We start from the raw sequence: 25,741 nt of genomic DNA, 5'->3' as shown, positions 1-25,741 counted from the left end.
TTTGTGGTTTCCAAACAATTTGATTAAATATTGTTTATATGTTGTTAGGGGATTTCTTAGAAAACTTATACATTTTTAAGATTTAATTGATTGTATTTATTTGGTTTATTTGTTGCTTTTAAGGTTTTTTTCTTAGTTATAAATTGTCGTGTTTTAAGATAATTGTCGGTTGTTATGTTGGTTAAAAGTTTTATTTAGTTTATTTTTTTGTGGCAATTGTAAAAGGAAATTATACGATGTTTTAGCGAAAAACATATTATAACGAAATTTGCTCATCACGTTTAAAGATTTATTTATTTTTGTATAATTTTTAGAGCTGTATGCTTTGTATTTTTCTTGCAGCATTAATCAAAGGGGTCATCTGAGATGAAAATAGCTTTTGGTTTTATTTTTTTTTAAATAATATTAAATATGTTAAATTAAACAAAATGAAGTAAATAACACTTGCAAACTATATTTCCTCCCAATAACAAATTAAACACTTTTAAATAGCTTTTAATATTACTATTGTTTAAAATGCTCCACATATTTTAAATCATTTAAATTCAATTTGCAAACAATTTAATATTACCTACAGCCTTCATTATAATTTAGCAAATTTGAAAACAATTTTTTTTTTTACAAAAAAATTCCCAGTTGCTACTATTTAACTACTTATTACCTTAAAGCCTAAATCACAGCAAAAATATCTCTGCTTACCGCTAAAAATTTTTTGAAAGATTTATGATTATCGGATAATAGAAAAAAAGCCATAAAAACCATTAAAATTATAAATTGTTTAAAAGATAATTTTTCTATTATTAATTACAATCAAGATCAAAGAAAAAAGCCACAACAAAAAAAAAACGACACAATTGTAACAACCCCATTTACATTGAACAAAATAAAATCATAGATAAAAAAACACAACTAAATAAAAAGTTAACAAAAGTTTGTTAATAATAAAATAACAACAACACACCACAATGTGTGTGGCCCTTAAGAAATAAATAACAAAATGTGAAGAAAAACGTATTTTAGTTTTGTTTTCATTTTTTTCCATATATCACTCCATGTAATCCTCCTCCTTCATCTGCTGGTGGCATGTTGAATTTAGTAAGCGTGATTTTTATTTAACAATTTATTGGTTGGACAATAACAACAAAAGCTGTAACAGCAGCGGTTGTAACAACAAAAATATATAATTTCTAAGAAATAAACTTTAAGCTTAAGGCAAAACAAAAAAAAAAGTAGCAACATGTTGTGATTTTTTCTCCCCAACTATTGGCAAAAAACAACAGCAACTATAACATCTATATGTAACATACAACACAGAAAATATTGTTAATATCTCATGAACTAAAAAAAATGTAATAGCAACGAAAGCATTTTTTGTTATACAAAGTTTTTCTCCTGTTTGGTTTAATAAAGTAACAAAATTTTAAATTCCAACAAAAAAAATACTACAGATTAAAAAAGGAAATTAAAATCCTGATTTAAAATAATATTGCAACGAATTTGTTGCACTTTATAATTAAAAAAATAAAGTTGCATATTTAACAAGTGCAATTAATATATCGTTAACAAGTAGGTGTCTTAAGTCTTTTGTTTTAAAGGTCAATGTGACTTTTGCTAAAACAGTTAACTTTTTTACTTTATTGAAAATTTAACAAATGATTTTAATTTACACAGAGAAGTTATTAATACCGTTGTTAGTTTGGTTTTCTACAGAAAGGTTTTCGATATCTTTGATTTTCTAAAGAAAAGTTATCGATCACTAACTTTGATCTTCTATAAAAGAATTATCAAGAACTTAGATTTTGTACGGAAAGCAATCGATAATCTATAAAAGTGTTATTGACAATCTTGATTTTCTATAGAAAAGTTATCGATAACTTTAATGTTCTGCAGAAAAGATATCGATAAATTTGATCTTCTAAATAAAAGTTATCGATAACTTTGACTACTATAGAAAAGTTATCGATGACTTTGATCTTCTATGGAAAAGTTATCGATAGCTTTGATCTTCTATAGAAAAGTTATCGATAACTTTAATATTCCATAGAAAATTATCGATAATTTAGATTTTCTATAGACAAATTATCGATAACTTTGATGTTCTATAGAAAAGATATCGATAAGTATGATCTTCTATATAAAAGTTATCGACAACTTTGTTCTTTTATAAAAAAGCCATCGATAACTCTGCTCTTCTATAGAAAATTTATTGATAACCTTGACTTTCTATAGAAATGTTATCGATAACTTTGATCTACCATAGAAAAGTTATCGATAACTTTGATCTTCTATAGAATAGTTATCGATAACTTTGATCTTCTATAGAATAGTTATCCATAACATTGATCTTCTATAGAATAGTTATCGATAACTTTGATCTTCTATAGAAAAGTTATCGATAACTTTGATCTTCTATAGAAAAGTTATCGATAACTTTGATCTTCTTTAGAAAAGTTATCGATAACTTTGATCTTCTTTAGAAAAGTTATCGATAACTTTGTTCTTCTTTAGAAAAGTTATCGATAACTTTGTTCTTCTATAGAAAAGTTATCGATAACTTTAATCATCTATAAAAAAGTAATCGATAACTCTGCTATTCTATAGAAAAGTTATCGATAACTTTGTTATTATATAGAAAAGTTATCGCTAACTTTGATCTACCATTGAAAAGTTATCGATAACGTTGATCTTCTATAGAAAAGTTATCGATATCTTTGATCTTCTATATAAAAGTTATCGATAACTTTGATCTTCTATAAAAAAGTTATCGATAACTTGTATATTCTATAGAAAAGTTATCTATAACTTAGATATTCTATATAATTGATCATCTATGGAAAAAACGATAACTTTATGGATCATTTTGATCTTCTATAGAAAAGTTATCGATTACTTTCTTCTATAGAAAAGTTATCGAGAAGATTTTCTATAGAAAAGTTATCGATAATTTTGATCTTCTATAGACAGATTATCGATAATTTTGATCTTCTATAGACAGATTATCGATAACTTTGGTCTTATATAGAGAAGTTATCGATATCTTTAATCTTCTATAGAAAAATATCGATATATTTTCTAACTTTCCTCTGTGCTCCAGAAAGCCTTTTCTTCTTAATAGGTAGATTAGCTACGTTATCACTCACTTCTTTCACTATTTGCTCTACTTCATCTTTTTGGGATTTGCTATAATGATGTTGTTATTATCATCTGAGGATTCAGAGTTCGAACCTTCACCTACGCGCTCGGTAGTAAGAACCGGAAAACTACCCGAGTTTATTTAAAAGTTACCAATGTTTTATCCTATTCAAAATACCTTCAAAATATACATACTTTTAAAATCCTAATGAAAGCAAAATACAAAAATATTAAACGAAAATCCTATACCAACCAAGTCCAACAAAAACTGCAAAGACAAAACTGATAAATGATTTTATAAATGTTATGTTACATGCAAAGTCTTGTGCCTTTTTTTCTCTCCATAATTTTTACACTAATCCCAGGAATTAAACTTTAAACTTTGTTGCAGTAGGTTTTACAAAGTAAGTATCTGGCGCAGGGAATAAATGATCTAGTTGCAAATAACCAAAGTTGTTCAGCTCCTGTCTTCCAAAAATTTTATAAGGAAAGAAATACACAAAAGCAACAACAACAACAACAACAACAAATGACTCCTTATATTGGCACATTAGTAAAGGTCTTTTATCATATCTGGATATAAGGAAAACATTTATTTTTTTTTTTTGGTGGTGTGGTGTGGAGTCGTTTCATTTATTGCTTGGTTCATTTTTTGTTTTTGAACCTACAATATCCGTTTTACATTATTCACAGGCACAACATGCATATTTACTTGTTGCTTGCTGCTCATGTTTGTTGAAAATTGTTGCAAAAAAATCGAAAACATTGAACAAATAATGAAAAAAGTGGAGTAGTACCTGTTGCAAACTATAAATGTTGTTTAATTTTTTAAAGTTGTCGTCATCCTTGTTGTAGTTAGGTTTCTCTAAAAAAAAAAAAATAATACATATTCCTGGTTGGTAGCACGTGAATCTGTCTTTAGTTTTATTATTAAAGTTTTTTGTTATTTTTGATGTTTAGGGGATTTTGGTTTTACTTTTCAGTTGAGACTAAATACTTGTGCAAAATTGTTTAACATTTCATAATACCCAGGAGGAGGCTGTTTCGGGCCATGACCTAAGCTGGTCTTTGCTGTGTAGTCATCATCAGCAGCATACATTCATTCGGTCGAACGTTGGATCGTTTGTTCGAATACATACATGTTATGTTGCATGTTATTGCTTTTAAATTGTTAAATAGGTTTTCAATGTTTGTTTTGAATTTCTTTTTGTTGCTTTGTGTTGTTGTCGTTTTGTTTATTCCTTTGATTTTGTGAAAATTAATACTTTTTCGAAGGTTTAATGTTAATGGATGAGTTATTATTTGTAAATTGTTTTTTTTTTTTTTTTTTCTAAATATTTTTTTTTTTATAATTCGAAAATAATTTATTGTGTAGGGACATTTATGTGGAAAAAGTCATAAATTTAATACCAAAAGAATGTGTGGATAGTAGGCATCCTTTGAGTTTCGTTTTAAGGAGATTATGAAAAAGTTATTTGTTTAAATTAAAAACGTTGTTTTTTTATATATAAGACCAGTCGATAACTTTAAGTTTCAAGAAAAATTTTTATGTTTTTTGATTTTCTATAAAAACTTCGAGTTTTTGTAAAAAAAATTTCATCTAAGAAAAGTTCAAATATTTTGTAGAAAAGCTTCAACTTTTAACAAAATTTATTAATTTTAACAGCAAATACTGAATTATAATAGAAAACTTTGTAAATTTAAATAGAAAACAATCTATCTGTAAAACAAACTTCAAAGTTATGTGAAATGTCGTCTTCATAATAAAAAAAAACTTTAGGTTTCTTATGTAAAATATTGAGTTTCTGTAAATAATTTGGAGTTTCTGTAGAAAATTTTAAGTTTTTATAGAAAATTGTTTTGTTTAAAGAGAAAACTTAATGTTTTCATAGAGTTTCTAATGAAAAGTCTTAAAAGCTTAAATTTTTATAGAAAAGTCCAATATAAAACTTTGAATTCTATAAAACTTAAAGCTTTTATAGAAAACTTAAATTTTATACAGATGACATTAAGTTTTTACATAGTTTCTATAGAAACTTTATATATTTTTATCAAAAAATTTAAGTTTTATAAAAAAAAGTTTAGCTTTATATTAAACCTAAAGCTTTTATATAGAAAATTTTATGTTTTTATAGAAAAAGTAAAGCTTTAATAGAAAACTTTTTGTTTTTTAGAGAAAACTTCAAGTTTCTTACAAACATAGCAATGGTTAAACTTAAAAAAAATTAATTTTTATAAAAAACTTTAAGTTTATGCAGAGATAACTTTATATATTTAAAGAAAACTTAAAGCTTAAAGAAAATATTAAGCTTTTATGGAAAACATTTAATTTTTACAGAAAATGTTGTGTCTTTTTTAGTTGATTTTACAGAATTCATTAAGCTTTATGGAAAATTATAAGCTTTCATAGAAAACTTTAAGTTTTTATAGAAATGTTTAAGTTTTTGTAGAAATGTTTAAGTTTTTATATTTTAAATAGTTATAGAAAACTTTAAGCTTTAAGTTTCAATAGAAATCCTTTAATATAACTTTAAGCTTTAATTTTTAATCGAAAACCTTTAATTTGCTTTAGAATACTTTAAGAATGATTTTAAAAGCTTCAAACTATTAAAGAGTTTCTATAGAAACTTGTATCTTATATTGAAAGCTTTTATTTAGGTGGCATAATTTAAGTTTTTTTAACTTTAAAGTTTTATAGAAAAACTTTAACTGAAAACTTTAGATATTTAAAGAAAACTTAAAGTTTAAAGAAAATATTAAGCTTTTATAGAAAACATTTTATTTTTACAGAAAATTTTATATTTTTTTCAAGTTTTTTTTTTCGAATTCATTAAGCTATATGGAGAACTATAAGCTTTTATAGAAAACTTTAAGTTTTTATAGAAACGTTTCTATAAAAAAGTTTTTCTTTTATATTTTAAAATTTTATATAAAACTTTAAGTTTTAAGTTTATGTATAAATCTTTTAATTTATCTTTAAGCTATAATTTTGAATCGAAAACCTTTAATTTCCTTTAGAATACTTTAAGAATGAGTTTAAAAGCTTTAAACTATTAAAGAGTTTCTATAGAAAATCTTACCTTATATTGAAAGCTTTTAGGTGGCATAATTTTAATTTTTTTTAGCTTTAAAGTTTTATATAAATCTTTAAGCTTTAAGAATAGGAATCCTTTGATTTTAATATAAAACTTTAAGCTTTAATTTTGATTCGAAAACCTTTAATTTTCTTGAGAAAACTTTAAGAATGAGTTTAAAAGCTTTAAACTGTAAAAGACAACTTTGAGTTTCTTCTCTTGTACCTTAGATGGCATAATTTTAAGTTTTTTTAACTTTAAAGATTTATAGAAAACTTTAAGCTTTAAGTTTGAATAAAAATCCTTTAATTTTAATCAAAATTTTGAATTGAAAACCTTTAATTTCTATAGAAAAATTTTAAAATGAGTTTTAAAGCTTTGAGCTGTTAATGAAAAGTTTGAGTTTCTATAAAAATTGTTTACCTTATATTGAAAGGTTTTAGGTTGCATCATTTTAAGTTTTTTAAACTTACAATTTTTATAGAAAGCTTTAAGTTTGAATAGAAATTTTAAGTTTAAATTTTGGATTGAAAACCTTTAATTTTCTATAGAAAACTTTAAGAATAAATTTAAAAGCTTAAAGCTTGTCAGATATAGTATTAGACAGTATTAGATCGCAGTTGTTTTAGTTATTACACAAATCGTTAAAAAAAAGCTCCATTTAGATGATCTAGTTTATGTAATAACTTCTAGAATTCTTATTTAGACCACTATTCTTTGTTTATTCCTCTCTCCCTCTATCTCTCTTCTAATATTTCTAGAATTTTTCCCATAATTAATCATTATTGCATGTTGTGCTTTTATGTTCTAAATAGTAATTTGCATATTTTTCTGAAATTCTATATAATTTTCATGTTAACAAAACAGCTAAAACGAAAGAGTATGTATTAACATATCCGGCTTTAAAACGAAACGCCTCAAATATAAACAGAATTGTAAAGTTAATAACTTTTTAAAGAATAGTCAACAACTTAAAATTAAAAACAAATATTTTCTATTACACATTTCAAATAAATTTTATGAGTTATGAAAAACAAATACTTAGATAAATGAACTAACAACTAATTAACAAATGGCCTTAAATGTAAAAATTAAATAATTTTTTATGGCTAATGGTTTTATTAATAAAAAAATATATATTTTTTTGCAACATCTATTTATGAATTTTAAACAAAAAATTTTTAAAATTTATTTTATTTTTCTTTAGCAATTATTTGCCAGTTTTCCGTAATGTCCACTAATAGACTACAAGTGTGTTTGAGATCTAACAGACTTGATCGTTTATTGTGACAAATTATTGTGGGTTGTGTCTGGCTGGTTGGTTAGTGTTTTTTTTTTTTGGTCACAGACTTTAAATGGTGACCGTGTAACTTTATACGGGGGTTGTGTGGATTTGGTTTGTTTTTGTTTTCAAACGATTAATTAGTGTTTTTAAATGTACTAATTTTTTGGTTATTATCTTTATTAAAAGATAAGTTTTCAAATTTTTTTCAACATTCTCCTCATGTCCAAACACATTTACATTAAAAACAACTTTGTCTTAAAATAACAAAACAAAAATAAAACTCAAATTTCCTTAATGGTGCCAATAATCTTAAACTAAATGGAAAAAAATCATTTAATTTTGCCTCAAGAATATTAAAAAGTAAAACCATTTAAATTTGGTTTTTATAAGCCCTGCCTCCTTGTAAAAAAACTTAACCAACAAAAACTTGCTGCTACTTTTAATAGAGTTTTTCTTTATGTTTTTTTTTTCTAAGATATTTGATACCATTTTGGTAATACTTATTTTTGCAGAAAAAATTGATCTAGTTACAGGTTATTTCTTTTGTTTTATAAATTCAATATGAAAATCATAACCGGGTACCTATTTTGATAGTTATTGCATTTTATTTGAGTTTATTTCAATTTTTCTTTTTTGCACTGTAAGTTAGAGTTTACGCGTCATTAGTTTTCTTGTTCAACACTTTATAACTGCAAGGGTTTCAATGTTGCAAGATTACTGTTGTTGCTGCAACAAAAATTGCTAGAAAAAAAACGAAAAATAAAAATATAAAATATTGGTTTGTGGTTTCAGAAATTGGGTGAATATCGTAAAGTGTTAGCGTTAGTAGTGTTGTTGTTGCCAATAATTGAGCTAAAATATTTTGAAATAAATCTATATCACATATAACGTCAGCAATATGATGATTGACGTTGCAAAAACTATTTAAGAAGCTAGGAAAATATTATGTAATTATAGCTCAACTAGAAATCATTAATATTTTCAAAATATTTGACGTTTATTGCCAGGAAATTATGTCAAAAATCCACCCATTACTTAGAGAATGAGATAAAGTTTTAAAAAATGTTGTTTTAAAGTGAGAATAATAAAAATTATTTATTTTAAAAACGGAGTTCAAATAGTTAATAATCATTATTTGTTGCAACATTAGAATAAAATATCAAAAAGTTATCGATCAGCATTTTGAAGAAAATTTAAAAATAAAAAATAAATTTAACGTAGATAACTTTTTTGTAAAAACAATTGAATATTATACAGAATATTTATCGATAATTTAAGTTTCGAAACAAAAAAAGTATCGATAACTATAATTTTCTTTATAAAACTCAACGATTATTTTGATTTCTTTAAAAAGATATAGTTATCTTCTTGAAAAGTTATCGATAAAGTTTATCTTCTATACAAAAGTATTCGACAACATTGCCCTTCTATAAAACAATTATCAATCACCTTGGTCTTCTATAAAAAAGTTATCGATAACTTTGATCTTCTATAGAAAAGTTATCGATAACTTTGATCTTCTATAAAAAAGTTATTGATAACTTTGATCTTCTATAGAAAAGTTATCAATAACTTTGATCTTCTATAGAAAAGTTATCGTTAACTTTGATCTTCTATAGAAAAGTTATCGATAACTTTGATCTTCTATAGAAAAGTTATCGATAACTTTGATCTTCTATAGAAAAGTTATCGATAACTTTGATCTTCTATAGAAAAGTTATCAATAACTTTGATCTTCTACAGAAATGTTATCGATAGCTTTGATCTACTATAGAAAAGTTATATTCTATAGAAAAGTTGTCGATAACTTTGATCGTCTATAGAAAAGGTATCGAATTTGATCTTCTATAGAAAAGTTATTGATACCTTTGATCTTCTATAAAATAGGTAACGATAAATTTGATCTTCTATAGAATAGTTATCAATAATATTCATCTTCTATAGAACAGTTATCGATCACTTTGATGTTCTATGGATAAAATTGATAATATTGATTTTCTATAGAAAAGTTATAGGTAAAGTTTATCTTCTATACAAAAGTAATCGACAATTTTGCTCTACTACAGAACAGTTATCAATCACCTTGATATTCTATAGAAAAGTTATTGATAACTTTATACATCTATAGAAAGGATATCGATATCTTTGATTTTCTAAAGAAAAATATCAATCACTTTGATCTTAAATAGAAAAGTTATCGATAACTTTGATCTTCTATAAAAAAGTTATTGATAACTTTGATCTTCTATAGAAAAGTTATCGATAACTTTGATCTTCTTTAGAAAAGTTATCGATAACTTTGATCTTATTTAGAAAAGTTATCGATAACTTTGATCTTCTTTAGAAAAGTTATCGATAACTTTGATCTTCTTTAGAAAAGTTATCGATAACTTTGATCTTCTTTAGAAAAGTTATCGATAACTTTGATCTTCTTTAGAAAAGTTATCGATAACTTTGATCTTCTTTAGAAAAGTTATCGATCTTGTATAGGAATGTTACCCATATCTTTGATCATTTGTAGAAAAATTATGAATAACTTTGATCTTCTATAGAAAAGATATCGATAACTTTAATCTTCTGTAGAAAAGTTATTGATAACTTTGATTTTCTATAGAAAAGTAATGGATAACTTTGATCTTCTATAAAAAAGTTATCGATAACTTTGATCTTCTATAGAAAAGTTATCTATAACTTTGATCTTTTATAGAAAAGTTATCTATGACTTTGATCTTTTATAGAAAAGTTATCGATAACTTTAATCTTCTGTAGAAAAATTATCGATAACATTAATCTTCTATAGAAAAGTTATCGATAACTTTGATCTTCTATAGGAAAGTTATCTATAACTTTTATCTCCTATAGAAAAGTTATCGAAAACTTTGATCTTCTATAGAAAAGTTATCGATAACTTTGATATTCTATAAAAAAGTTATCGATATTTTTGATATTTCACACTGAAGTTGTCAATCTCTCTCATCTTCTATAAGAAAGTTATCGATCACTTTGATATTTTATAGGAGAATTATCGATAACTTTGATATTATTATTAAAAAACAATTATACCAATAACTTGATTAGAAAATTAATCGATGACTATTATTTGTAAACTATTTTTTTTGAAACTTAAGTTTTCTATAAAAATCTAAAAAGATATCGATATCTTTAATTTCCCATCAAAATTGTAATGTTTTTAACTAGTTTCAATTTTGTAGATTTATTAAAATTCTTTAAATTCAAGTATTAAAACTATTATATTTTATATAAATAGAAATATGCTAAATCAATTCCCATAATACTAAAAATAATTTCCTAGCTCTTCATCTTTAAATAAAAAATTTAATTATACAACATTAATCTTAATACAATTTCAATTTCATGCAGGTTTTTATTTTATTTCAATTTCAATTCAATTTATTGTTGTTTCTATAACAACAAAATAAATTGCCAACAATTTAAATTCTTCGAAAATTTGTTATGGCATTGTGCTTAATTTTTAAAAAATTAATTTTAAATTTACAATTTTAGTTTTGTGTTTTTTTCGTGTGCCACAAAATGCTGTATGATGCCAAAAGAAAATCATTAAATAAATTAACAAGTTGTAGTGTTAAATAAACAGCAATGAATGTTATAAAACAATATACAAAACACTTGTAACAACTTAATTGGTAAAATCATTGAAATTTTAAAGAAAAAAAATTACAAAAAGTATTAGTTAAATCTAAAGATTTTTAGTTTATAGTGGGTTGCAAGAGATCATATGTTTGAGCTGCTATTGATTAAATTGACTCAAATAAGTTAAGTTAACAATTTAATTTGTTTACATATAAATACTGAGTTTTTGTGACAATTTTATTGATTTAGAGCAGATTATTTTTGTAAACAAATTTTCTTAGTAATTGAAGCTTAAAGTTGTCTTGATAGTATTATTGTTTAATAATTTTAAATTTAATTTAGTTACATAAAACTAAATTTCAGTTATTTAACAAATAACTGTTTAAATTAAAGTGGTTCACTTATACAAAGAACTAAATATTGAAATAATTGTTGGAATATTTTAAAATTTTTAATATAATTTGTAAATTAGCAATCAAATCTAGTATAACTGTTAAAAGATTTAAAATATTTTTGTTTGTGCTAAGAAAATTTTTTTAAAATAACCAACTTTGACTGCAGTGTCTGTCTGGTCTTTTGATTTGTCTTGTAACTTTAATTATATTTACTTTCCGTTGTGATATTTATCTGTTGTTATTGTAGTCAGGGAGTTAGTGAATGTTATAAAAGTACTTCTTAAAGGCCTTTTATTTTGTACCAACATTTAGTACTAATTTGTATTCAGTTTTATTATTAACATCTTATTTTAACACAACTTGTTTATTATATTTGAATTTATTTATCTATTGGTACTATGTCCCAAAGTACTTTCAAAATCCCTCCATCTAAACAGATCCTGTTTAATATACATATTTAAATTTTACCAAAAAAGTACTTTTTTCATCCCCAATAAATAGGCCTAAAACAATTTTTTTAATATTTTTGTGGAGTGTTTTTCATTGAAACCATTTTCGTACCTTTAAAGTTCTTGTACCCAAGAAAGTACTTTTTTAATTCCTATTAGAAAAACAATATTTATTACAAGTTTAAAAAGTTATCGTTAACTTTTGCTGAAGTTAAGGTACTTTTTATTATCTCCTAAAAATACGAATTAGTTTCCAGTAAATAGTTTTTGAGATTGTAAAATTTGTACTCGAAAAACACCCCTAAAAGAACACTATAGATATGAATAGTGCCAAAAAAGTACTTCTTCATTCTCACTAATAAAACTAGATTTATTACATAATATTATTTAAATATTTTATTTGAAGTGTTTTCCATCATAACAACTTTTCGTAGTTTTTTTAGAAATATCATTTGAACTGGTACATTTCCTAAGCGTAAACTACCTAAAAAGTACTTTTTATTATGAGACAATGTTTGACAGTGTTAGTAGCATTTTTTAAAGATTTATTAATTGTTAATTTGCCACTTTTTTTACATTAATACAATTTCCCCTAAATAGGTTTTGAAGTTATAAAATTTGCATTCGAAAAACACCGAAAAAGTACACTATAGCTTTGAATAGTACTAAAAAAAGTACTTCTTCATTCTCAATAATAAAACTAGATTTATTACAATAATTTTCTTTTAATATTTTATTTGAATTGTTTTCTATTATAAGAACTTTTCATAGTCTTTTGGAAATAGCATTTTAACTGGTACTTTTATTATGCATAAGGTACCAAAAAAGTACTTTTTATTATGAGACAATGTTTGACAGTGTTATTAGCATTTTTTCAGGTTTTTATACCCTACACCACTTTAGTGGGGAGGGTATATTGGGTTTGTGCTGATGTTTGTAACGCACAATAATATTGGTCCTATACCCACCTTAAATTATAATAATCGGTTTAGAATCATTTTCTCAGTCGATTAAGCTATGTCCGTCTGTCCGTCCGTCTATCCATGTAAATCTTGTAATCAAACTTCAGGTCGCAATTTTGAATATAATTCAGTGAAATTTGGCACATGATCTTCTATGGTATGGGAGACGAAGCCTATTGAAAATGGTTAACATCCCCCATACAACTGAACCCGATGAATAGGTCTTTCAAGTTCATAATTATGTTTAATATAAGCGTATCTCAAAAAATAGCTGCAAAACCAAGTTCTCGCCATTATGACTCTCATGAATTTTATAATTAAAGGGTCTTATTTGATCAAAGCCCCCCTTCAACATTTGACTTAAATGTCCACAATTTTGTTCAACAATAAATGGCTTAAGTATATCTGAGACAAGGTACAATTCAACTTAAATGCTTTGTAAAGAAAACTAAATCATATTTAATTTTTGTAACAGGTGTAGGGTTTAAATGGTCGGCCTCGCTCGACTATAATTTCTTACTTGTTTACCCCGGTGTTGATTTGCCACTGCGAATGTTTTGCTGCAAAATTTTTGTAAATTGCTTTTGAATTGAAAAATTCTTTTTTTTATCAACTAACAGCGTAGGTGTTAGTTAAATTTTTTATATAAAAATATTTTTTTATTTTTTGTTTAAACAGTAACTGTTGGCAGCTGCTACTTGTTGTTGGTCTAGCAAATTAATGAATTTTACAACATACAGTTAAAAATAATTGTATGCGACTCATTTTAAATAAAATCAAACAAAAAAGAATCTGTACGTATAACAACAATTAATTATTTAGTGATTGTTTTGTGTGTTGAAAATTTTTAAAGTCTAGTCTTTTAGTCTCTTCTGATTTCAAACAAAGACATAGAGAAAATAAAAAGAAATCATTAAAACATGTAACAACTGCTTTAAGTACAAGCAATTAAAAATCTTTCAATTTAAGATCTACTTACACAGTTTTTATAGGTTTATAGCAGTGAGCGGCAAATATAGTCTATAGGAGCCGAGCTTTTCTTCTTTTTATCCCATCAAGTAAAGAGTAAACAAATACTATAAGTTTTAAATAGCTTAAAAGCTTTCAATAAATCTCGGTATTATGTTCCCTTTAAGCCGTTCACTGTCTTAAAAACATTTCATTCATAAAAATTTTGTTAAGATCAGCATTTAAGACAATAAAACGTGCGTTTTTAGCAAAATTTTTATAGCAAATTTTTTTCTATAACAATTTGAAAACATGAAACTGAATTTTTGTGACCAACTCTTTCAACTAAAAACGCATAAGTTAAAAAACAACAAACTCTTACTTTTTCAATTTAAATTTTTGTCGGTTAATACTAACTAGCCATGCAATCAACTTTGACATGTCAAGTACTTCACGGATGTTAAATTATATGAACCAAATAACTAAAAAATACCAAAGAAAAAAACCTAAGCAAGATTTGTTACCAAACTAATGCTATTGGTATTCAAAAAACTTACTAACTTTATATGTTTTACTTGAATAGATCTTGATTTGCTTTAAAACACATTTTATAGATTTTCCTTTTTTTTTTTTTTTGGTCTAGTGTTTTTTAATTTAAGTTTTTTTTTTGATCTGTATTAGGAAATTGAAAGTATGTTTTTACAAACACGTTATTGCAATTTTGATGTCAATTGTAATTATTCACACTAAATTGAAACAAAAAACGAAAAAAAAATTAAAAACAACTGTGAAATGAAGACAGACTATGGCTGCCTGTAAAACGACCCAGAAATGGAGTAACACAAACATTTTTGTGTATCTGTAACACTTGCATGTCGAATGTTGTCGTTCGCAATAGATCTGCTCTAATACTTTTTTGTGTTTTTTGGTATCAATTGATTTTTATGGATATGGAAATGAAAATAAAAATTTTCTTTAAATTTTTCTTAACGAAAGTAATTGTTATGTAATTTGGAAATTGTGTTAGAAAAAAATAAGGATTTTATTTTGAGGAAATGTTGGCGTATAAAAAATTAAATGTAGGATTACATTAGGATTGGGGCTAACAATTCTGAAAATTTGATTCAAGTCGGTTATTTTAAACTCATATCGAATCGGCTCTAAATCTTCGAAATGCCTTTCACAGTCACATATTTGACGTTTTGATCTGAATCTAGACATAAGTAGCTTTCTAGAAATCGAACTGAACTAGAACTGAACTAGAACTAGAACTGAACTAGAACTGAACTAGAACTGAACTAGAACTGAACTAGAACTGAACTAGAACTGAACTAGAGCTGAACTAGAACTGAACTAGAACTGAACTAGAACTGAACTAGAACTGAACTAGAACTGAACTAGAACTGAACTAGAACTGAACTAGAACTGAACTAGAACTGAACTAGAACTGAACTAGAAACTGAACTAGAACTGAACAAGAACTGAAACTAGTACTGAACTAGAACTGAACTAGAACTGAACTAGAACTGAACTAGAACTGAACTAGAACTGAACTAGAACTGAACTAGAACTGAACTAGAACTGAACTAGAACTGAACTAGAACTGAACTAGAACTGAACTAGAACTGAACTAGAACTGAACTAGAGCTGAACTAGAGCTGAACTAGAACTGAACTAGAACTGAACTAGAACTGAACTAGAACTGAACTAGAACTGAACTAGAACTGAACTAGAACTGAACTAGAACTGAACTAGAACTGAACTAGAACTGAACTAGAACTGAACTAGAACTGAACTAGAACTGAACTAGAACTGAAATAGAACTAGAACTGAACTAGAACTGAACTAGAACTGAACTAGAACTGAACTAGAACTGAACTAGAACTGAACTAGAACTGAACTAGAACTGAAACTAGAACTGAAACTAGAACTGAACTAGAACTGAACTAGAACTGAACTAGAACTGAACTAGAACTGAACTAGAACTGAACTAGAACTGAACTAGAACTGAACTAGAACTGAACTAGAACTGAACTAGAACTGAACTAGAACTGAACTAGAACTGAACTAGAACTGAACTAGAACTGAACTAGAACTGAACTAGAACTGAACTAGAACTGAACTAGAACTGAACTAGAACTGAACTAGAACTGAACTAGAACTGAACTAGAACTGAACTAGAACTGAACTAGAACTGAACTAGAACTGAACTAGAACTGAACTAGAACTAGAACTGAACTAGAACTGAACTAGAACTGAACTAGAACTGAACTAGAACTGAACTAGAGCTGAACTAGAACTGAACTAGAACTGAACTAGAACTGAACTAGAACTGAACTAGAACTGAACTAGAACTGAACTAGAACTGAACTAGAACTGAACTAGAACTGAACTAGAACTGAACTAGAACTGAACTAGAACTGAACTAGAACTGAACTAGAACTGAACTAGAACTGAACTAGAACTAGAACTGAACTAGAACTGAACTAGAACTGAACTAGAACTGAACTAGAACTGAACTAGAACTGAACTAGAACTGAACTAGAACTGAACTAGAACTGAACTAGAACTGAACTAGAACTGAACTAGAACTGAACTAGAACTGAACTAGAACTGAACTAGAACTGAACTAGAACTGAACTAGAACTGAACTAGAACTGAACTAGAACTGAACTAGAACTGAACTAGAACTGAACTAGAACTGAACTAGAACTGAACTAGAACTGAACTAGAAGCTGAACTAGAACTGAACTAGAACTGAACTAGAACTGAACTAGAACTGAACTAGAACTGACTAGAACTGAAACTAGAACTGAACTAGAACTGAACTAGAACTGAACTGAACTGAACTAGAACTGAACTAGAACTGAACTAGAATGAACTAGAACTGAACTAGAACTGAACTAGAACTGAACTAGAACTGAACTCGAAAACTGAACTAGAACTGAACTAGAACTGAACTAGAACTGAACTAGAACGAACTAGAACTGAACTAGAACTGAACTAGAACTGAACTAGAACTGAACTAGAACTGAACTAGAACTGAACTAGAACTGAACTAGAACTGAACTAGACTGAACTAGAGCTGAACTAGAACTGAACTAGAAACTGAACTAGAACTGAAACTAGAACTGAACTAGAAACTGAACTAGAACTGAAACTAGAACTGAACTAGAAACTGAACTAGAACTGAACTAGAACTGAACTAGAACTGAACTAGAACTGAACTAGAACTGAACTAGAACTGAACTAGAACTGAACTAGAACTGAACTAGAACTGAACTAGAACTGAACTAGAACTGAACTAGAACTGAACTAGAACTGAACTAGAACTGAACTAGAACTGAACTAGAACTGAACTAGAAGTGAACTAGAAGTGAACTAGAACTGAACTAGAACTGAACTAGAACTGAACTAGAACTGAACTAGAACTGAACTAGAACTGAACTAGAACTGAACTAGAACTGAACTAGAACTGAACTAGAACTGAACTAGAACTGAACTAGAACTGAACTAGAACTGAACTAGAACTGAACTAGAACTGAACTAGAAGTGAACTAGAACTGAACTAGAAGTGAACTAGAACTGAACTAGAACTGAACTAGAACTGAACTAGAACTGAACTAGAACTGAACTAGAACTGAACTAGAACTGAACTAGAACTGAACTAGAACTGAACTAGAACTGAACTAGAAGTGAACTAGAACTGAACTAGAACTGAACTAGAACTGAACTAGAACTGAACTAGAACTGAACTAGAACTGAACTAGAACTGAACTAGAACTGAACTAGAACTGAACTAGAACTGAACTAGAACTGAACTAGAACTGAACTAGAACTGAACTAGAACTGAACTAGAACTGAACTAGAACTGAACTAGAACTGAACTAGAACTGAACTAGAATTGAACTAGAACTGAACTAGAACTGAACTAGAACTGAACTAGAACTGAATTAGAACTGAACTAGAACTGAACTAGAATTGAATTGGAACTGAACTAGAACTGAACTAAAATTAAACTAGAACTAAACTAGTACTGAACTAGAAGATAATTCTAAACTAATCAGCTCTTTCTACCTTCTCCTTTCATTACAGGATCGAGCACGAAATGTTTCAGAACGTTTATCATCCACCACCACCCTAACGGTCAACATAGCCGATTCAGATGATTTAGATCCCTCGTTTATATATCGTGGCTGTGTACTGCTCGATGGAGCCTGCATAAATCCAGAATATACTGCCTCAGTACCGGCAGGTTCCCTACAAGGTGTACTCACCGTAACACCCGAAAGAATACAAGCTGTAGATTTGGATACAATAAGCTCACCCATACGTTATTCATTTGCCAGTGGTATGCCGGGAAACTATGCAGATTATTTTGAAATCGATGAACAAACAGGAGTGCTAAAACAAATTAAAGCGGTAGATACCTCCACAGCGAAAAAGTACGATATTATAGTTAAAGCCGAAGAAGTGTCCACTGCAAAACGATTTACCACCGCTAAATTAACCATCAATGTTAAACCAGTAGATGCCAATCCACCAGTAATATCGGCCAGTTCGGTGGTGGGTTATGTAGATGAAAATTCTCCATTGGGTACACGGGTATTAGATGAGAATGGTAAACCTATATCTTTCAAGACCACAGATGCTGACTTAACCGAAGATGATCCTAAGCCAGATTATATTTATGAGTTAACGACACCCTCCTTCGAGGTAACAGCCGATGGTATTTTAGTGGTAAATGAAGAAGGTTTAGATCGTGATCCTCCTGCTCCTGGAAAATACAAATTCCAAGTGGTGGCCCGAGAACCTAAAACCAATGCTGCTAGTGCTCCTTTAAGTTTAACGGTTATATTAAAGGATGTTAATGACAATGCTCCCAAATTGTCTATGGTTCCACCAGTGTCCATTACAGCAGGAGATGGCATACGTAAAGTAGCGAATGTAACAGCCACCGATAATGATGAGGGCGCCAATGCTGTGATAACTTATTCTATTTATCATGTTTCCAATAATGGCATGCAAAAGTTTTATATCGATGAACAGACGGGAGAAATTGAAACTCGTGGACGTCTTTTGGCTGGGGAACAATATAGTATTACGGTACAGGCTTCAGATATCGGAGGACTTTCTTCGCAGGCTATTGTGGAGGTAACAGTTACTCCAGGACCTAATACAAAACCACCAAAGTTTGTTAAGCCTGTTTATGAGGTGCAAGTTAGTGAGGGAGCTGAAATTAACTCTACTGTTACTGTGGTGCATGCTGAAGATCCCGAAAATGATCCTGTGATATATTCCATTATATCGGGTAATGATTTAAGACAATTTGCCGTAGGCCAAGAATCGGGTGTTATAGCTGTGATACGTAAACTGGATCGTGAAAGTTTAACGCGCTATCAGTTAATTGTTAAGGCTGAAGATAATGGCGGTCTATCCAGCACCGCTACAGTTAATATCAAGGTCACCGATATCAACGATAAGAATCCGGAATTCGATGAATCCACTTTGCCTTATGTATTCCATGTTGATGAGGGTAAAGCTCAAGCTTTTGTGGGCATTGTTCATGCCACCGATGCGGATGAGGGCATAAATGCTGAAATTACCTATTCCATACCCAATGATATACCTTTTGCTATTAATGGCTCCTCGGGAGAAATACGTACCTCCGCAGCTTTGGATTATGAAAAACAAAATGAATATCGTTTTGTAGTCACTGCCAAGGATGGTGCTCCTGATGCTCGTTTGGGTACAGCTAGTGTGACGGTTTTGGTCAAAGATCTCCCCGATGAAGTGCCTAAATTCAGCGATTCCCGCATAGATGTACGCATACCTGAAAATGAACCAGATGTTACGGTGGCGACGGTACAGGCCTTTGATCCTGATACTATGCCAGAAATAACTTATGTGATACGCAAAGGAGCTACCGATCTTTTTAAGGTTAACCCTCAAACTGGAGAAATTAGAACGACCAAGGGTTTGGATTATGAAAAACAAAAGGTTCATGAACTGATTGTGGGTACCATAGAGAATGATGGCAACGCAGCCGGGGATACCATTAAAGTTGTGGTAGAGGTGGAAGATCGCAATGATGTACGTCCGGTATTTGTATCGGTACCCGAAACTGTAACAGTTAATGATGATCAGCCTATAGGAGCCATGATAGCCACCATGCCAGCAATAGATGGTGATGGTTCTTCTCCTGGAAATGTGGTACGCTACGAAATGGTGGGTAGAGGTAAAGCTTTGAAATATTTCCAAGTTGATCCCGATACTGGTGCCATACGTATACGTGATGAATTGCGCAAGGAAGAAGACACCGAATATCAGGTGGACATTAGAGCCTATGATATGGGAGAACCTCAATTGAGTTCTGTAGCCACTTTGCCGGTATTTGTTAGACATTTACTAACCGATCCCAATGAGGACAACATGATGGAGGGTCGTCTAGATAATGGTGTAATAATGTCCCCCGAAAGTTTAGGTTTGGCCTTTAGTGATGACAGTTATACTACGGGAGTGCCGGAAACCACTGGCATTAATGCCACCATTAAACTGATACAAGTTATTAACTCCAAAAAATCGGTTAAATCAAATCCTGGATTTAAATGTGAAATCATTAAAGGCAATGATTTGGGTTTGTTTAATGTTACCCAAGAGGATCATGGTTGTGGCATCAAGTTAATCAAACATTTGGATTTTGAAAATAAAACTGCCCATTCTTTGGATTTGAAATTGGTCTCACATAAATATTTTATTAACCCACAAAAAAGCAGCACCACGGTTAAGATTATAGTGCAAGATGAAAATGATAATGCTCCCGAATTTATATACAATAGGGCCCGAGGACGTAAAGATACTTTCTATGCAGTAGTTACCCCTGAAATGGATATAGATACACCCATATTACAGGTGCGAGCCACCGATAGGGATTCGGGTAAATTTGGCATGATACGCTATAAGATATACGATGAGGAAGACAATAGTATAAGCACTGAGAATTTGGTAAGTTTTGCTATAAAATTAAGAAAACATATTCGAAAAATTAATCATTTATTTCTTTAATAAAACAGCCCACCAGTTATTTCGTTATGACCGAGGAAACAGGCATTTTACGCACTGCCAAATCATTCCGTGAGCAAACTCATTTCCCCATGATTTTCTATGTAGAGGCTCGTGACAATGATGGTCAAGAAATGGGTTCTCATCGTACCCGAGCACGCATTGTTATCAATCAAATTACCGATTTAAATCGCCTTTCCCTGGTCTTTTCCGATGCTACACCCAATGAATTGCGCAATCAATATGCCGCCTTAGAGGAATTATTTTCCGAAAAGACAGGCGGTTTAATCACGGGCATAGAACGTTTTAGTAATCGTAAATTCTTAAATGAAAATGGTACTATATTGGAAAATCCCTCTGCCACCGATGTTTGGTTTTATCTTATTGATCCGAAAACGGAAACTATTCTACAGCGTAATTCTTCCATTGTTCAAGAAACCCTATTGGAACCTACCGCCCGAGCTGAATTAAATTTTGCTGCCTCCGGAGTGGCCAGGGCCACGGCGGAGGGTATTTATCCGCCCATTGAGTTAAAACAAGTGGTACATAGCAAGGTGAGAAAGTGTTTAAAGGAAATTGTAATAGAATTTGTAATAAATTTAATAATTGTTTTTTGTTTTTCTTTTAGGTTTTGCCTATAGCTATTAATGATGAAGTTTTCCCTTATACTTTGATAGCGATTTCCATTATTATATTGATTTTGGGTACAATTGGTATTATCTATATTTGCATATCTTGGTCAAAGTAAGTAAAACATTTCCATTATTAGGCAGTATTATTTATAATTTACTATTTTCCTCCTTCATTTTCAGGTACAAAAACTTTAAACAACGTATGCGTCAATATTCCACCCCCAGTCCGACACGTTATGATCCCGTCATAGTTAACTCTCAAGCCTCTAATGGTGGCGATACTGTAGCCAATCTAAAAGAGTATGAAACTCAAGTTTTAGCCATGGCAGTGCCACCAGATGGTGATGATGAACTACAAATCGATTTCAGTGCCAAAAATCATGCTTTCTCGCTGGACAATGTGAGTTATATAACTCACAAGGAACACAATGGCAGCTCGAGTGGGGGACAAACTAGTCCTTCGCATTCAGAAGCTACCACTGCCACCATAGCCACGTTACGCAGAAATAACAATAATAATTTAAATAATATGTCGGCCAATAATAACATTAACAATCATACCATGAACAATAGACAAAATACTTTTAATCGTACATTGGAAATGAATGTACGCAATAATGCTAATCCTTTGGCGGCCAATGGTACACTGCCGGGTACTTTAACACTGGGTCGTATTAAACATCAAAATTCTAATCATTATCAGAATGGTGGCTATAAATTGGATACAGTGAGTCGTAATAATTTGGCAAATGCACAAAATAATGCCTATAGTACTTTGGGACGAAGGGGCAATACTTTTGGTAATAATAATACGAATGCCAACAATGGCGGTGAAATGGGGGGTAATGGGGAGCTAATGACAAATACTTTGGGTAGGAATCATCAGCATAATATACAGCGGGGATATAATGAAGTGCCAATAACAAATCCATTATTTCAAAGGTGAGTGTTTATGTTTCTATATTGCCAGACTTACAGAAATCTATAAAATTAACTAGAAAAAACTATAAAAGATAAATATTTTATTTCAAAATATCCAAATTTTATTTATTTTTTTATTTCTCTATTTATTTCAGATCTAATGGTGATTTAAGTCATATAAGTCCTTCAAATGAAAATGTCACCTTCGGTAAACGTGATTATGGTCAAATGGGTTTTTCCTATTTAAATGATTTAGATCGCTCAGAAGTCGAAACTACAACCGAATTATGAAAAATTTCGAATATAAAACGAACTTAAAAAACAAAACAAATCCCTCAACAAGCCAAAATACTTTTTTAAAAATATTTTAGTTAATTTGTAAAAAAATAATAAAAAAAAATAAATGCAATATTTTTAAAAATATCTTTAATATAAAAAAAATAAAAAATAAAATAAACTGCAATTTTGTTGCCATTAAGTTAACATTTAAAATAATTATGTACATATGTATGTATGGAAAGAAAAACAGCGAACAAATAAATAAATAATTAAGACTTTTTTGTAAATATAAATTTAAAAAAAAAAAACTAAAAACAATAATAAAAAAATTATTTATAAAATAGTCATTATATATTAAGATGTGATTTATTATAAAACGACTATAAAACTTCCATAAATTTATTGCATATTCTTAAATATAATATACATATATTTTAATTATTAATTAAGTGTAAATGTTTTTTTTTTATTAATTAAGTAGTTAGTTTATTAAATAAAAAACCAAGTTTTAATATACATATATACCGAAATGTTATAAATATAAAGAAATATTTGTAAAATCATAACTGATGTCAAGTTTAAGCAAATTTAGTTAAAAACTGAAAATAAAATTTTATATATAAAAAATTAAATAAAAAACAAAATTGTCTATAAAGAGCGTCTTTCTTTTCAAGAAAGAGGAGGCATCATGATGGTCATCGTAGAGCCTAAACGGTTGAAGCTAAAGAGCTGAAATTTGGGCAGGAGATTGGTCTCCCACCAAATGTATCCAATAAGAAATTCGAATTTTTTGGGGGTTAAAAAGGGTAAAAACGTAAATTCGGTAACCTCAAATCTCCTAAACTAGAAAAGTTAAGCTTTAAAAAAAGGGGACAGGTGTCCGGTAATTTTTTCAAATTCGGCCCCTTTGGGGAATAAACGGGTAAAAACTGTAATTTGGTACTTCTTTTGCAGCCAATGTATCTTTTAAACCAGAAAACATTCAAAAAATATTTTTGAATCCTTCATAACTTGACGAACAAATAAAAATATGAATTTAGTACTTTTTGGATATTCGGACGTTTAAGGGGTGAAAATTGTACCTATATTTGGTACTTTTTTATAAAACTTTGTTTTTGGTTTATTAACTTATACATATGAATACATTATAACGGGCTCCCAATACGATGTTGCAACTTTTTGGAACAGAATTTTTATTTCGTTAATGGGGAGGAAAAAACTACCAGAAGGGGTAAAAACGGGAAATTTTATTTCATTCAAGAAACACTAAATATGCTAATGGGGTGTTATTTAGAACACCGGTACCAAGTGATATTTTTTGGTACTTTTTCATTCTCCAACTGGTACTTTTTGAGTTTTCTATGATATTGAAATCGAAACATGAAATTAATAATTAAGGGACTTTTCGGAACTTTTTCGTTCTAGAAAGGTACTTTTTGAGTTTTCTATAAAATTTAACCTAGAAACATGAAATTAAGCAAGTAGAGTCCGGAGTAAATGAGAATCTATAAAATGGGACTTATTGGTACTTTATCGTACTTCAACTGGTACTTTTTTGACTTAGAACTTAGAAACATGTAATTATGCACTTGACAATCTATAAAAAGTATTCGTTCTTCAAAAGGAACTTTTTGAATTTTCTATAATATTAAACCTAGAAACTTGAAAGCATGTAGAGCCCCGATTAAGTGAGAACCTGTAAAAGGGGACTTTTTGGTTCTTCAAAAGGTACATTATAAGTTTTTGTATAATAATGAACCTAGAAACGTGAAATTAAGCATGTACATCCCGGATTAAGTGAGGTCCTATAAAAGGGGACTTTTTGGTACTTTTTCGTTCTTCAAAAGGTACTTTTTGAGTTTTCTATTAAATTGAACATAGAAACATGAAATTATGCACGTAGAGCCCGGAGTAAATGAGAATCTATAAAATGGCACATTTTGGTACTTTTTCGTTCTTTGACTGGTACTTTTTGAGCTTGCTACAAAATTTGAACCTCGAAACATGAAATTAAGCACTTAGAGCCTCGAGTAAATGAGAATCTATAAAAGGGAAACTTTATCGTACTTCGACTGGTACTTTTTGAGTTTTCCATAAAATTAAACCTAGAAACATAAAAATAAATATGTAGAGCCCGGAGTAAATTATAATCTATAAAAAGGGACTTTTTAGTACTTTTTCGTTCTTCGACTGGTACTTTTTGAATTTTTTATAATATTGAACCTAGAAACATGAAATTATGAATGTACAGCCCGGATTAAGTGATAACATATAAAAGGGGACTTTTTGGTACTTTTTCGTTCTTCGACTGGTACTTTTTGAATTTTTTATAATATTGAACCTAGGCCCAAATTATGCCATACGATATCGATCGAAATCTCAATAGAATCTAAATGGAGATTTCGATCGATATCGTATGCCATAATTTGGGCCCTAGAAACATGAAATTAGGAATGTACAGCCCGGATTAAGTGATAACATATAAAAGGGGACTTTTGGTACTTTTTCGTTCTTCAAAAGGTATTTTTTGAATTTTTTATAATATTGAACCTATAGACATGAAATTAAACCTGTAGGGCATGGAGTAAGTGAGAACATATAAGACGGGACTTTTTGGTACTTTTTCGTTCTTCATCTGGTACTATTTGAATTTTCTATTATAATGAACCTAAAAACATAAAACTAAGCAATCAGGGACTTGAGTGAATGAAAATTTAAATTGGAGTATTTCTGGTAATTTTTCGTTCTTTAACTGGTACTTTTTGAATTTTCTAAAATATTGAATATATAAACATAAAATTAAACACGCAGTATCCTAATTGAACGAAGATTTATCTCGCTTACGTCCATTTTGCAAAAAGGGCTCGATATCAATCGAAATCTCTATAGGCCATAATTGACCCTGTCCCCTTCAATAATTGATTTTAACGTTTTCTACGTACTTAATAATACCATAATAAAACAGTTTTTTTTGGAACGAAAATATGTAT

The 25,741-nt window shown here is 29.1% G+C and overlaps 1 protein-coding gene across 1 annotated transcript in view; it reads left to right on the top strand.

Annotated features, from left to right (window-relative positions):
- LOC119608859 (cadherin-99C) overlaps positions 1-23,243 on the top strand; it is a 110,779-nt gene extending 87,536 nt beyond the window's left edge. The window contains exons 6-10 of the mRNA XM_037963416.1: positions 17,953-20,862; positions 20,931-21,473; positions 21,548-21,663; positions 21,732-22,493; positions 22,628-23,243. Coding sequence (XP_037819344.1) covers positions 17,953-20,862; positions 20,931-21,473; positions 21,548-21,663; positions 21,732-22,493; positions 22,628-22,763 — 4,467 coding nt within the window. The 3' untranslated portion in view covers positions 22,764-23,243. The remainder of the gene's footprint in view (positions 1-17,952; positions 20,863-20,930; positions 21,474-21,547; positions 21,664-21,731; positions 22,494-22,627) is intronic.
- The last annotated feature ends 2,498 nt before the right edge of the window (positions 23,244-25,741 follow it).

This window comes from Lucilia sericata, unplaced genomic scaffold (assembly GCF_015586225.1).
Source record: "Lucilia sericata isolate MDLA Ls3-8-SP2 unplaced genomic scaffold, ASM1558622v1 Contig000891F_arrow, whole genome shotgun sequence".
NCBI classification, from domain to species: Eukaryota; Metazoa; Arthropoda; class Insecta; order Diptera; family Calliphoridae; genus Lucilia; species Lucilia sericata.
Note: the sequence above shows the minus strand (reverse complement) of the source record. Positions and strands in the feature narration are given on the sequence as shown.